Below are 14,150 nucleotides of genomic sequence, written 5' to 3' on the forward strand. Positions count from 1 at the left end.
AGATTACTGATGTTGCACGATGACAAGTGATTCAATCTTTGCAAACTGCATACACAAAATGCCTTCTGTATTGTGGAGTCACCATTTTTATTTACAGTGCTTTCTAGAGGTGTGAATAATTAGGAAATGAGACGTACGACAAATGCAGATAATAATAATAACAACGAGCAGTTATTTATTGTGACATTGTCACAATGGTTGGGCTGCAAGTTTTTATTATATTTTTAATTTATTTAATTTAAATTACATGCTCTCCACTTCAAATTATTAGTAGTGTCTTACTTCTATACATCATAATTTTCTGTTAGCAATAGAGTTGTGCTGATCATCTAACTGCTTGCAGGGGAAGTTTTGAATTGAAATAACATGATTTCTAGTTTGCATTGGAAATTCATATATAGTTAATTGGGGTCTCCAGCTCCTAAGGTTTCCATATCTGGTCTTGTCTTTCATCTAACTCCATTCTTGAGATTAAGGAAAGACAGATGGACAGACAACAGTGGGAATTTATAAGTCTATAAATTTTTCAAATTGCAGCCCAATAATAATTAATGTAATTATAATAATTTAAAATGGTAGCATTTCTTTTGGAAGATCTTGTAAACACTATCATAAAATTACCTGCTTTCTAGTTTATAGAATAAATAATTTTTAAAATTTATTAAATTTATATATTAACCTATAACTCCTTCTTTTTCAGGTTAAATCAATGTTCAAATTATGGATTCAACAGACAAGACATTTACTGCTACATGTACACAGGAAAGCAATTTGCATTTTTATAATTTTATGTATTGTTACTGTGATTTCTTTGATACATCAATGGAATTTCAAGTCCCAACACATATTACAACATCTATATTTCAACTACAATTTAGATATAGAAGAACCAGTAAATCCAAACCAAACATGTGTTTTGCCAAGAATTCATCCTTTTGATAATTCAATATGGCCTTATATAACAAGTTCAAGACCCATTAAATGTAGAACTGGCGTAGGTTATTTTACTTTTGTAGACAAGTCGGGCCTTCTGCAATACAATCATACGGCGATTGTCAATGCAAATTATAAGAATATTCATTGTAGTTATCAGTATATCGTCAGGAAATTGGACAATGATGATCAAATAGAATATAGTGAGAAACAGAATCTCCCTCCAGAAGGAATTACTCTTTCATCTGATTTTGTTTTAGTGACTTGTTCAAATTTTTACGGCGTTGATATTTATTCGGCAATTCATACGCATGTTAGAAATATTGATACTGAGAGATCTTCAAATCATTCCTTCAACGTGCTTATATTTGGACTTGATTCCATGTCAAGATTAAGTTTTATCCGGCTTTTGCCAAATACTTATCAGTATTTAAAGGATAATATGAAATCGTTTATATTTCGTGGCATGAATAAAGTTGGCGACAATACTTTTCCTAATCTCATTGCCATGTTAACAGGAAAAGAAGCTTATGGGAATGAATTGCCTTCTGAATCTAAATTTGATGAATGGCCTTGTATCTGGAATAATTATTCACAGAATAATTATTTAACACTTTTTATTGAAGATTTTCCAAAATTTGGTCTCTTTAATTATCTTGCACCAGGCTTTAAAAATCCTCCAACTGACTATTATTTTCGTCCATTTTGGTTAGCTGCAGAAAATTCTAAAATAAACCATATGAGTTCTCATTTATGTTTTGGTCCCACTCCAAAACATATTGTTCAGATGAATTACTTGGAAGATTTTATCGTCAAATATAATAGGAGTAATTATTTTGCCTTTTCCTTTCTTGCTGAGATAAGTCATGAATATTTATCAAAAGTGGCTTCGGCTGATCAGGATTTTGTCAATATGTTAAAAATGTTTTATGAAAATAATCTTCTTGCTCGAACAATTTTCATTTTCATGTCCGATCACGGACACCGTTTTGATGCCATTAGAAAAACTCCTGTTGGACGGGTTGAAGAGAGAATGCCTTTTTTCTCTATATTTGTTCCTGCTATACTAGCCAATGAACAGCCACAAGCAATAAAAAATTTGCAAGCAAATACAGCTAAGTTAATTACTCATTATGATACATATAGTACACTGATGGATATTTTACAGTATTCAGTTAAAAGAACAATGCTTGGTCACTCTTATTCCAAATTTGGTATTTCATTGTTTAGCAACATTCCATTAAATCGGACTTGTGAAGCAGCTGGTATTCCTGATCATTATTGCACATGTGGTAAAGAGATTCCTCTTACTGTAGATTTACCAAAAATCAGGCAAGCTGCTGATGTTATAGTTACTAAAATAAATGAACTGCTATCAGAATTAAGGAGAAATACTCATTCATGTGCTCTTTTGACATTAAGTCAAGTAATAAGTGCCTCAAGACTTCTTTCTCATCCATCAGTATCTTCTGCCGATATCGATTATACATTGAGCATTATGCTAGAAACTAATCCAAGCAAAGGTCTGTTTGAGTCCACAGTCCGTCTGTCCAAAGATGGCTCGTTTCAAATACTGGGCGACATTAGCCGTATTAATGAGTACGGCAATCAATCTTCTTGCATTCAACATACCATCCTGAGAAAATATTGCTATTGTGTGAATATAGAGCTAATTTAATTTTTTGATAAATATTGACATACAAATATTTTGTATATATTGATGTTGTGATAAAATATTTGTGTACATAAGACTTTTCTGCATTTCTAAATGTTGAATATGGCAAAAGTACAATTTATGGAATATTTTGAAATGACAATCAGTTTATGCTCAATTTTGTGCTTTGTCCTTAAAAATCTTAAAATTATTCCTTTCCACTCTGCACAGAAATTCCCTGTGCAATTTGATTTGTTCTGTAAAAGTAAATACTGTTCCTCATACTTTCAATTCATCAAAATTTTTATTCATATTCTATTTTGAGAAATGTTCCAATTATTCAAACAATATTAAAATAATACTCATAAAACAGAAATGTATGTTATCTATTTTAAATTTGATATCTATTCAATTATTGAATGTGTAAAAAAAATTGCATAGTATTAAGTGGAAGGGATAATTAATGTTTATAGTTTTACACTATAATTTTTTCACATGGTGTCTTCAGTGCCAAAATACAATGTTCAGCTGTAAAACTATTGTCTGTCTAATTTAAGTTATCTAATTATATGAAAATATATTTTTCCAATTAGTTAAATAATTTATTGTAGAAAATTTTTCTTATAGTCAAATTCAAATTGTTTTGAAGTTTGAGGTTTTTTTAATAATAAAATATAGTGTTTACTGTACAAAAATAATCTCTGTTATAACATTTCTGCTTTGTACTTTATCTATGGAATATAAATTGGAACAGTTTTTATCCCATAGATATTTTAATTTATTACAAAAATTATATTTAATAATTATAAATTTTAATTCACAATACTTAGGGACCATAAAACATTACAAATATTCAAATTATGTATAGCAGATCAGATGTAACGTTTAGTTTCAATTAATGGCATGAAGGTTGCATGTCAATAGAACAAAAAACTATTTACCTCAAACTTTTTTCCACTCAAATAATTAAACTTTAATTTAGAAAGTAACTAACAATATTTTTTAAATTAGTTTTCTAATGTACTATACTTTATCATTTTTCATCTCATCAGAAAGTAAGCCTTATCAGACATTAATGACACTTCTTACTTAAAGAAATCTGGTTACTTCCTTGTATTGATTTTCTACTGTAACTTACAGTAACATAGCAACTAAACTAATTTGTCTCTACTTCATATAACTTTATCTTTCTATAAATAATTTAAGCTAAATGTTATCTTAAATTGGACAGACCATAGTTCTGTTTTTTTAACAGACAGTATAGTATTGTAAGTGTAAACTATAACTTTATATGTTTTTAAATATAGTGTGCATTATCAACATACAAGAAGCAGTATTTATATATATTATATACATATAAATAATGATTCGAACATTATATATTTAAAATTTTTGTTTTAATTAATAAATAGCTTTAATATCTGTTTATAATGTGAATATTGATTTTCCATACTAGAAGACAATTGTATGACAATTTGTTTGTTTAGTAATGCATTTCTATTGCTCTATATTTTTCAATGGAATAAAAGAAAATATATGATATTTCTATTGCTTTTTTTAAATTTATTTTTGACCCTATAAAATTATCAGTTCTAAACATTGGTATGCTCTTAAGTTACTTATCCATTATTTAGAAATGCCTGCAGAAACTAAAAATAAACATACAGCAGATTTACTATTTCTTTCAGATATGGCAATGTGTTTTCTTTAAAGTTGCTATTTATGAATCTAGGGTGTGTGTATATATAGAAAATAACTAAACCTTTCCCTACTGAATGGAAGGTAAGAGTTGCCCTCACTGAAAACTAAAATGTCTTTGTCTAAAGAAATATATGTTATATAATTCTATAGTACGTGTTCTACCTGATCGAAAATCGATCAAAGAAAACAGTATTTGATGTATCGATTAGAAAATCGATCAGAATTTATTTAAAGTAGAGAAAATTTTATAAAAATTTCGTAGAATCCCGTTTGTATCAGAGAAACGTTTCGTGCTACAGTATATCACTTAAAGCTTATTAAAACAAAAATGTGTGTAACGTAAAATTAGATCGTTAAAGACGAAATTATAAGTATATTGATTCAGATTTGGTGCATGCAAACGCAATTCTTGCATTTAAAGGAGAAGAAAACGAAGAATTTCTGTAGGGGCAAGAGGAAATAAAGTAGAAATTCGATATTTAACAAACAGTATTACATAAGATGAATAAGACGAAAGAAAATTAGCGATATTTTTAGAGTACTCTAAAAATGTTTGATGAAAATAGAAAATGCAATTCTCCAGGAAATTCTGATGGATAAGCATCTAAGGCAAATAATATCGATGCAGTGAGTAAAGCTGTTTCACACGACGAAAAATTCGAACAATATTGGATTCGATATACTCCGAATGATGGAAAAATAAGTAGAAAAAAAAAACTCGTGTTTTATTTCTCTTCCATCACTTAATGTCGTTTATAACATTGCATCCAGTTGAGTGATGCTCATAGGCTGAAATATTTAAAGAAATTTTCTATGTATCGACAAAAAAATAAAATTTATGTACTATTAAGCGCAATTTTGTAACGGCTAATGGGTGCAAATTCATCAAGATGATCAAAATCATCATAGATGTGATTTGTATCTATGAAAGATCACAGAAATTGGTAGTATTTTTATGTATAATTCAGTTGTCACATTTAAAACTATTCAGTGTTATGCAATCGCGTTTCATTGCATGAAATATTGATTATTAGCATTACAGATGTGTTTGTATCATATTGAATTTGAATGGATAGATTATTAATCTCTCTGAAGTCTCCATGATTTATCGTCCGTATTATTTACTTCAATACATTTATTAAATTTTTAAAAAATATAATTACTTTAAAAACATCTCAGTTCATTTAACGTTAATTCTGTTTTGCGGTTTTTTTTATGTTCTAGAATTTTAAAGTTGTTGGTAATTACAGAATTTGCATTGTACTTTCTTTTAAAATGCGCTTAATTCATCGTGATGTAAGAATTCTAAACGTAGTTATCAATTAAATATCGTATAAAATTCGTACCAGTTAGGTGGTCTTTTATATAACGTTATTTGAGATTCGATGCGAATATTTTTGCATTCAAAAAATGGCGAATATGTTAGTGAATTTAAAAAAAAAAAAAAACATCTGTTCTCCCGGTTTTCTTATGAGAAATTTTTGGCATTAATAATGCAACAGCCGATTGTTATCGAGGATTGATTTGTAATTTACAGTCTCCGACTTCCAGAAACTACTTTCTTGTAAGTGCGATAAGACAAAAAGGTAGCCACTAACGTTTTAAGTTCGAATAATATGCCATTTTATTTATTAATCGTCAGGCCATTAAAAAAAAAGAACGTGTAAATCATAATTTAGTTTCTAAAGCTTTAACCTTAAAAAGACCTTTTCTGTTGCAATTTTTGTTATCTTTATTTCTTTCTATTGACGTTTTTTGAAATGACCAATCGTAGTGTCTTTAAATCGAACTTGATTGACTAATCCAGAAACGCGTAGAGATACGTAGTTATAAATGAAACAATGGACTAACGACGAATAATGAAGCCATAGGCAGTTCGTAATTTTAATGATCGTTAGTGTCATGGTGCATCTAGAATTAAAAATTTAATCGGAATCAAATGCTATTAGTTTAATCTCGTATTGGAGAGAGAGAGAGTGGGGAAAACGTTGCTGGATATAAAAGGATTAAAAATATTAAATTATTATATTTTTGAAAGAAAAAGTTCGTTAAATAATTCGCTATTACAGTAAAACTTATCCCTAGCGTAACCTAAATAAAACGAAACCCTGTCTAAGCGGAAAAATTTCTTCGGAACGGAGCGATTTTATATATTAAAAAAGAAATTTGCCAAACCGGAAAAAATATTCAGTACTGTACATTCCGGTTTATGCAGGTTTTACTGTGTTATTAAAATAAACTCTGGGGAAGTAGTTCTTTAAAACTCCAACAGATGGCAGTCATTTAGGCTGACCTACCTCTGCTGTACGTGTTATCGCTCAATTTAACACAATCGAGCGGTGTGTGTCGTAACTCATTTCTTCACCAATGGTAAACTATGCGTGAATCAAGTGCCCATTTAGAAAAGTGTGAGCAAATATTGCTGATGCCATTGATATTGATTACATTATTAAGCTATTATCTGTAAGAAATAGAAGTACGTACAACACAATTTTTTGAGGCCCTTTTTAAACTGAAAATTTTGTATTTTTACCTTATTATTCACTCTGTTGCACTTGTATACTTTGTATTGTGTTTTTGAGGCTTCGTAAATGTCAGGCCTGGGTAAAATGTCTCTACTGTTTACGTGATCACGAGATAAAAGTTAAGCATTGATTTTTTCCTTATTAAAATGTGTGTCTTTATTATACTGTATATAGTGACGTAAGCGACATGACGTCACAAAAATGACCGAAGAGCTCCAATAAACTTACTATATAGTTCCATCAAAAGATTCATTTATAGTCCTTACATTGTATAGTTTAATTACTCACAATACGCAGCACGATAATAGTTTACAGTTTTCATACGTTAAAAATTCCAAAAATAAAGAAGTACACTAATAAAAATTCAAATCATAAGGCAGCGGGAAATTCAGTTCTGTTCAAATGGCCGAGCGCGAAGTATTTTTTATCAAGCACAAGAAAGGCAAGCAGTGGACCAATAAATAAATTTGGATGTTTATAATATCTTGTAATGCTTATTGTGAATAATTTCATAATGTAAGCACTTCTATAAATTAATTTTCTTGTGGAACTGTGTTATGTTTAGGCCTAAGTATATTGTAGTTCGGTACTCACCTATCAGGGTGGTTTTTGTGACGCGTCGTCTACGTCACTATCAACTTAGTTCAGAAGGAATATACTTCAAAAATTTTCTACTCTGGCCCAGGACACATTTATAAATCCGAAACTGCTTAAATAGAAGTCAGTTTCTCATAGAGAGTACTTCCCCTTGACAGATCGCCCAACTGGTGCTTTGCCTTATTCCATCGATCCATCCTTCCCTTTTTATTGATTCTAAATTAATTTATAATTATAAAAAAAATTATTAAAACTATACTTCAGCGTAGAGTAGTTAAATAATAGGCGTAATAATAATTTCGGAATAAAATACAAAAAACATCATTTAATTTCTTAATTTATCTTCATGTATGTCACCTGTTGAGGTCTGTCGAAATATGTTATCTTGTTTAACTAATGCATATATATATATAGATAGATAGATAGATAGATAGATTTTTATTCAGTGCTGCCATCCCAATGGAGTAAAACATTATAAGCAGGTTAATATAATAATTGTTTTTTACATCGTAGATGAAAAAGAATTACAGCTCATCGTATGCGTGAGAAAAATTAGCATGGAAGTAGGATATATTCGCTGAATTATAGAATAGTTATATGTTGGTGTTTTGACTAACAGATTCAGTAGGCGTAAACTATGAAAGTGTAAGTCATAACTTTATATTTGATATATATAATTTGAATGTATGATGTTTTATTATTGTCCAGTTTCGCGGGAGCAGAATCCGTAGGGTGCCAATGATTTAAAGTTACTATGACCTGTTAAGTTTTGAAACATTTTAAAGCTGTACTCTTGAATTTGGTATTTTAAAGAAGTCTGCACATTTGGGAAGAATAATTTAATAATGTATTATTACCTTTCTGAACATTCCATTTTTCTGTGAGATGTTTTTAACGTATGTCTAGAGCAGGGGCAGAGAGGCACGTACCCAGGGCACCAAAATTGTTACATGGGCGAACTATAAATTCATAGTAAACTATCATATACGACGGGTATGAAAAATCATAGTATCACGTGTACTTATACATTTTTTCTATGAACTGTTTTTCAAAATTTTCCAGAAATACATTTTTAATGTGTAACAAATGCGCCTTGCGTGCCCTCTCGCAAACAATGTTACTCGAATTGCTCGTACTATGAGCAATAGATTTTCGTTACTTTCTGCAATGTAAATTTAGTGTTGTCATATATAAAAAGATAAGTTTTGTAAACACTAGAACAAAATTTCTTTACATTACATCAAAGTGTCTTAGCCCTAAAAATTCTAAATCGCATAATATTTTATTTAATAAAATTACGTAAATAAACATATTGCAATATGTGTATTATTTAATAATTAGGAACATATAAATTTATATTTGCACGTTGCTTTTTGTTCTAAATATACATATGTATAAAAACTTTTAAGTCTTTCATTAGATAAAGAAAAGGTGCCATATTTAAGTTGCCACTCGTGCCAAAAAACTCTATAGAAAGGTTGATAATTAGTGATTGATTGCTTAGTTTAATCTCGTTGTATTTGCCATCAGACTGAGATAAGTTAGTATTTCTTTGGCTTTTTTTTAGTTAATATTTAATGATTTGTTTTGTAATTTGGAGATCCATAAAATCCACACAACAATAATTCAAGCAGAACGTGAAGTCTATATAGAGCTTTAGTTTTTGCTTGAATTATTGCTGTATGCGCTAGTAAACGATATTTTAGAATGTTCACAAGAATAAAGCAATTATTCCTGTTATGCATGCTAGCATCCATACTACCAGATAATTTTGAATCATAAGTATTAATGTCTATGTCTGTATCTTGCATCTGTATGTTGTCCATTTCTAATGTACAGTACAGTAATTTGGGATTTATGTTTTACTGAGGAATGAAGGTATTCATTCACTGCTCGCTCTTCTATTCTGTAAACATGCTTAGGGCATACTCCCGGAATAGAAGATTCAACTGCTTTGAGTATGTTGGGAACATATTCAAGGCAGTTAGTTGACTAAAGGAGTTTCTGGTTTTACTTAAGAACATTTTAGTTCTTATATATTATTAATATATTATTTTCTATAGCTATATGTCTGTGCAATAGTCTAGTTAAAACCAAAACATCTTCCTCGGGAACAATTTTGCAGCATCTAACTACTGCTAAAGCAAAAACCCTTTGCACACTAAGACATTCAGTTGCTATTGATTTTGTGTATATGGCATAACCACAAGTGGATGTGGCGTAGAGGATAATTTGCTGAATTGTAACAAGAAATAAAATTCGGTAAGTTTCGATATTCAAATACTAAGTGCATTTTTTCACATCTGTCCACATGATATCCAATTTGCAAATTTGCTTTCACAATAACTTTTAGAACCTATATTTAACTTACAAAACTGATAATTTGCATGACTTATACTATACATCAAACTAAAATTTAACACCTAAGTATTTCTGTGTTGAAATCCAAACTAGGAATTCATTGTCAAATTTTAAACGAGGTTTTGGCACTTTATTACTGCGTAATAACATTGATAATTTTTTGAAAATTAAATTTTAATTTATTTTTGTTACCCCATTCTATAACTTTTATAGGTGTTTCATTTAGTTTCTTATTCGTAGTCATTTATATCTTGTCATTAAAACCATATCATTTCCAAAGCTTTCAATTTGGAGTTTTCAATTCCTTTAAGCAATAAATTAAACATTATATTCCACAGAAAAGCTGACAACACACCAACAGGAGATCCAGAAATACCCAATGAGTCTTATCCAAAAGTCCAAAAGAAAGTAGACATTTAAGGTCAGATTTGTTTGATGGAATACTACAAAGCAATTTATGGACTATCTGCTAATGTATCCGAGAGGACTTTCTATGGGTACTACCTTTGTTTAGGTTACTCCCGCTACTTTCATTCCATATTTGATACCTGTACAGTTATTTTGTAATTAATTTACTAATAAAAGGCTTTTAATTCTGTTAGTTATATAATAAAACTTGGAAAATTTCATATGGATAATAGTTATAATGATTGAGTACGTGCAAGGTGTTATAAAAAGCTCTTTGAATGTCCAGAAATAGTGCAACAGTATTTTTATTTATACGGAAACCAGCATTTATGAAATTAGGCAAATTAAGTATTGGATCTTCAATATATTTTCTTCTTTTAAAACCATAGGTCTACTGTCTATAAATAATAGTTATTTTCATTTGATTTTTAGTTTAATCTGCCAAAGCTAATTTTCTCAAAAATCTCTCTAATGATTAGTAAAAGACTGATTAGTCTGTAGATCTGTGTCAGAATTTTCTTGTTTCTTCAATAAGATAAGTTTTTCGACGTTTCAACATTTAAAAAAAATAATTAATATTTTATATAAAATATTCATTAAAATATAAAAACACTTATAATATTTCACAAAAGCTATTTTCTTCAGCTCGTCGCCATTTTGTTTCAAGATGGTGGTGCCTAGTAATTATATATATCATTTTTTTTTTAAACTAAACAATATAAAATATTCAGTTTTAAGATGTATACAAATATAAAATAATTTAAAATTATGTATAAATTTAAGAAATTTTTACAGTTTAAACAAATAATTTTTACGCCATTTTAAATTTTAAAAATCAAACATTATCTGTTTAATTAAAATTAATAAGAGCAATAAATTTATAATAAAAAGATCTCTTCCAATTAAAAATAAATTAATTAAATTGAAAAGAATAAAAGGAAAGGGAATTAATATTTTGCTCAAGTTCAGTAAAGTTGCTATAAACATTCATGTTTATAGCAACTTCACTGAACTTGACGTAATAAAAATTTCTGAGAAAGTAACTTTTAATATTTAAATAATAAAACTATTACATTTATTTTATTTTTAAATGTTAAAACCGGTTACTTCTGCACTTTAACTTCCGGGAATCGCCTACTTTATCTTCTATTCAGTTCACTCTAGTACTATCTTTAACATAAATTTATGTATACTTATACGTTATAAATTTATTTTAAACTTAATAAAGTTTTTTTTTTAAAGTGAATTTTATATAAGAGGCATTGATGAATTTTCGTGTATCAAGGAGAAAAACGTGGCTTATATAAACTGATAAATTGAATAGCGAATGGAACTATTTAACTGAATTTTATACTAGAATATGATAGAAATTTATTAATTTTATTTACTAATATTTTATGTATTAATCATCATATATATTTTTTTTATATTAAGAATTATGATTTACTATTATTTTTATTTAGAACAGTCGAAGAATTATCGTTTTATGTGCATAAAATGGCATAGAAAATGCACTTTTATGCACATAATTCGGTACATAAAAGTGACTGAAGAAAGACCAACTGAAAAGTCATTAAAATATAATTTAAATTCTGATTTATTTGAGGAATATTTCATTGAATTTACTACATCATTATCTAAATTAGGTAAGAAAAATAAACATATTCAGATATTTTTAAACCGGGTCTAACAAATCCAAAGATTCCATACAGCATGTAGCATAATCGTGATTACTACAGCAATTTAAATACACAATGATTATTAACTTTCCTTATTTAGATAGGTTTATGAATAATCTAAATGTACAATACATAATAAAAAAATCAATTACATAATAACACATATCACGATAAATTATATTTTAAAATATTTATTGTAACTATATTAAAAAATATATATATATATTATGTTTAATATTCAACACCCGGAATCATCTTATAACAATTTCATTTTACCTTCTCCAATATTAAATTTATAAACGTATTTGTATGTAAATATATACAATAAAACCTGTGTAAACCGGACTGGTACTGTACCGAATATTGCTTCCGTTTTAAACAGGTTTTACAGTATAAAAATATCGTCAAGAATATTTATAAAATATAAAAATTTTAATTCGAAAACAGTAAATTTATTATTTTTAGTTGCGATTTAATTTATTTTTTACATTACATAATCCAGTAAAGTATTATATTATGCCGATTTATATTATTAAAATGTATATTAGACTTACAGACAGATCATTCAACGCACATATTCACATCCTCACCTCTTACACCTACACTTAAAAATATAGTGAGGAACATAAATACGCACGTGAACATACTTAAAACTTATAGATCTGTAATAATTAGAACATATAAAAATCACTGTCAGCGCTCTAAAATTAGTATCACAAATGAAGCCAAAATTTTATTTATGTACATCTATTAATATTGTTCGATAAAGTTAACAGGAAACATTGTAAAATAATAATTTTAGGAAACCAGGAAAAAGTTCCCGTGTTGGGAATTTTTAACGTCACACCCTAAAATTAAAAAAAAAAAAAAAGGAAATTCTGTTATCTAAAGTAATTTCACTTTATTGCCATCCGTCTTAAATTACAGTGAAATATATTTTAACCTTTTATTTAAAGAGGGAACACAGAAAAATATTTAAACATCACTGTAGATAATACTTATCTAAATGACAAATTGAAAAATTGTCGTGTTATTGAAGAGTTCAAGGATCAATTTTTCTCTTTTTTTTGTCAGCCATATTGAAAGTCTATTCTAATAATAACTAGTTTGTTTTATTGTTTTAAAAGTAGCGGTGCCATGTTTCTTTCTTTATAATACAAAAATGACACGCTATTTTATCAATTGTTACGTAAGCGTCGTGTTCTGTTTAATGCACAAACGAACACGATAAAGTTTGTCACTCTCGTGTACATTATAAAATATATTTTTATTTATAATTTTTAATACATAAAAGTAATAAAGTAGTTTTTTTATTTTACGAAATTCTCATCGAATCGAATTTCTATATCGTTCACACGTATACGATTACAAATAATACTTAAATTATATTTAAACCCGAACAAAATAATCTTTTCAAGTATTATATTTCGATAATGTTTTCTAGATTAAGTATCCAGCTATTTAGAGAACTTAATAGTAATTAAATACAGAAGCATTTTGTTTTTCTTTACATAATTTCTCTAATCTCTAAACTAAATATTAAATCCAAATTAATTTAATTTAATTTTAATAAAATTAATCACGAACCGAATAAGAACTACGTAATAAAAAAAGCCGTAATTAAGCGAAGAAATTAAAAAAAAAAAACAATTTAAAATGACCGTTTTTTCTTTATTTAAATTTTTGAATTTAAAAAAAAAAAAAATAACGGTCGTTTTCAATTTCATAATTATAAATTCCTCCACTAGAGGGAACTCTGATTTCTTTTTATTTTGAATTGAATTAATTGTTTGTTTGTTTATTAATTAAGCGAACGAGATTATGATTTAATTAACAATTTCATCGCTAGATGGTGCGATTTCTAACTATTTATTTATTTATTTTTTTAATTTTTAATTTCAAACTTTTAAGTGTGTGCGAGGGTATTAAAGTAAGTAATTTCGTACGAAAATGATAAGCGATTCGTAATCGTTATATATAACGCTAATGTGCGGGGGTGTTTTTTTTCCTCTCGTCACGACAATTACGTCATTGTTGTTGTGGTAAAGAAGCATGTGGAGTGGGAGCATGCGCAAAATATACAACGATGAACGTCAATTTTACTTTAAGGCTCAACAGAGGCAAGAACGTAAGGAGGAGTGTGTTTTTATAAACAAACATGTTTATCGAGAAAATATCAAAAAGGTAAATTAAGAAAAAATTAATTCCAAAGTTTTAATTAAGTTTAAAATGTTTTTGTTTAAATAAGTGAATTAAAAAAAAAATAAATTTAAATTTGTGAATAAACAGTAC

General features: G+C 28.1%; 1 protein-coding gene across 1 annotated transcript; it reads left to right on the forward strand.

Annotated features, from left to right (window-relative positions):
• Positions 1–670: 670 nt before the first annotated feature.
• On the forward strand, positions 671–4,042 carry LOC111629581. The gene has a single exon (XM_023373490.1). The coding sequence runs from the start codon at positions 710–712 to the stop codon at positions 2,609–2,611; it is 1,902 nt and encodes a 633-aa protein (XP_023229258.1). The 5' UTR covers positions 671–709; the 3' UTR covers positions 2,612–4,042.
• The last annotated feature ends 10,108 nt before the right edge of the window (positions 4,043–14,150 follow it).

Source organism: Centruroides sculpturatus, unplaced genomic scaffold, assembly GCF_000671375.1.
Source record: "Centruroides sculpturatus isolate CEXI.00-Female unplaced genomic scaffold, Cexi_2.0 scaffold652, whole genome shotgun sequence".
Lineage (NCBI taxonomy): Eukaryota > Metazoa > Arthropoda > Arachnida > Scorpiones > Buthidae > Centruroides > Centruroides sculpturatus.

Coding starts and splice junctions, on each gene's coding strand:
- LOC111629581 (XM_023373490.1), top strand. CDS start 710: ATGTTCAAATTATGGATTCAACAGACAAGACATTTACTGCTACATGTA.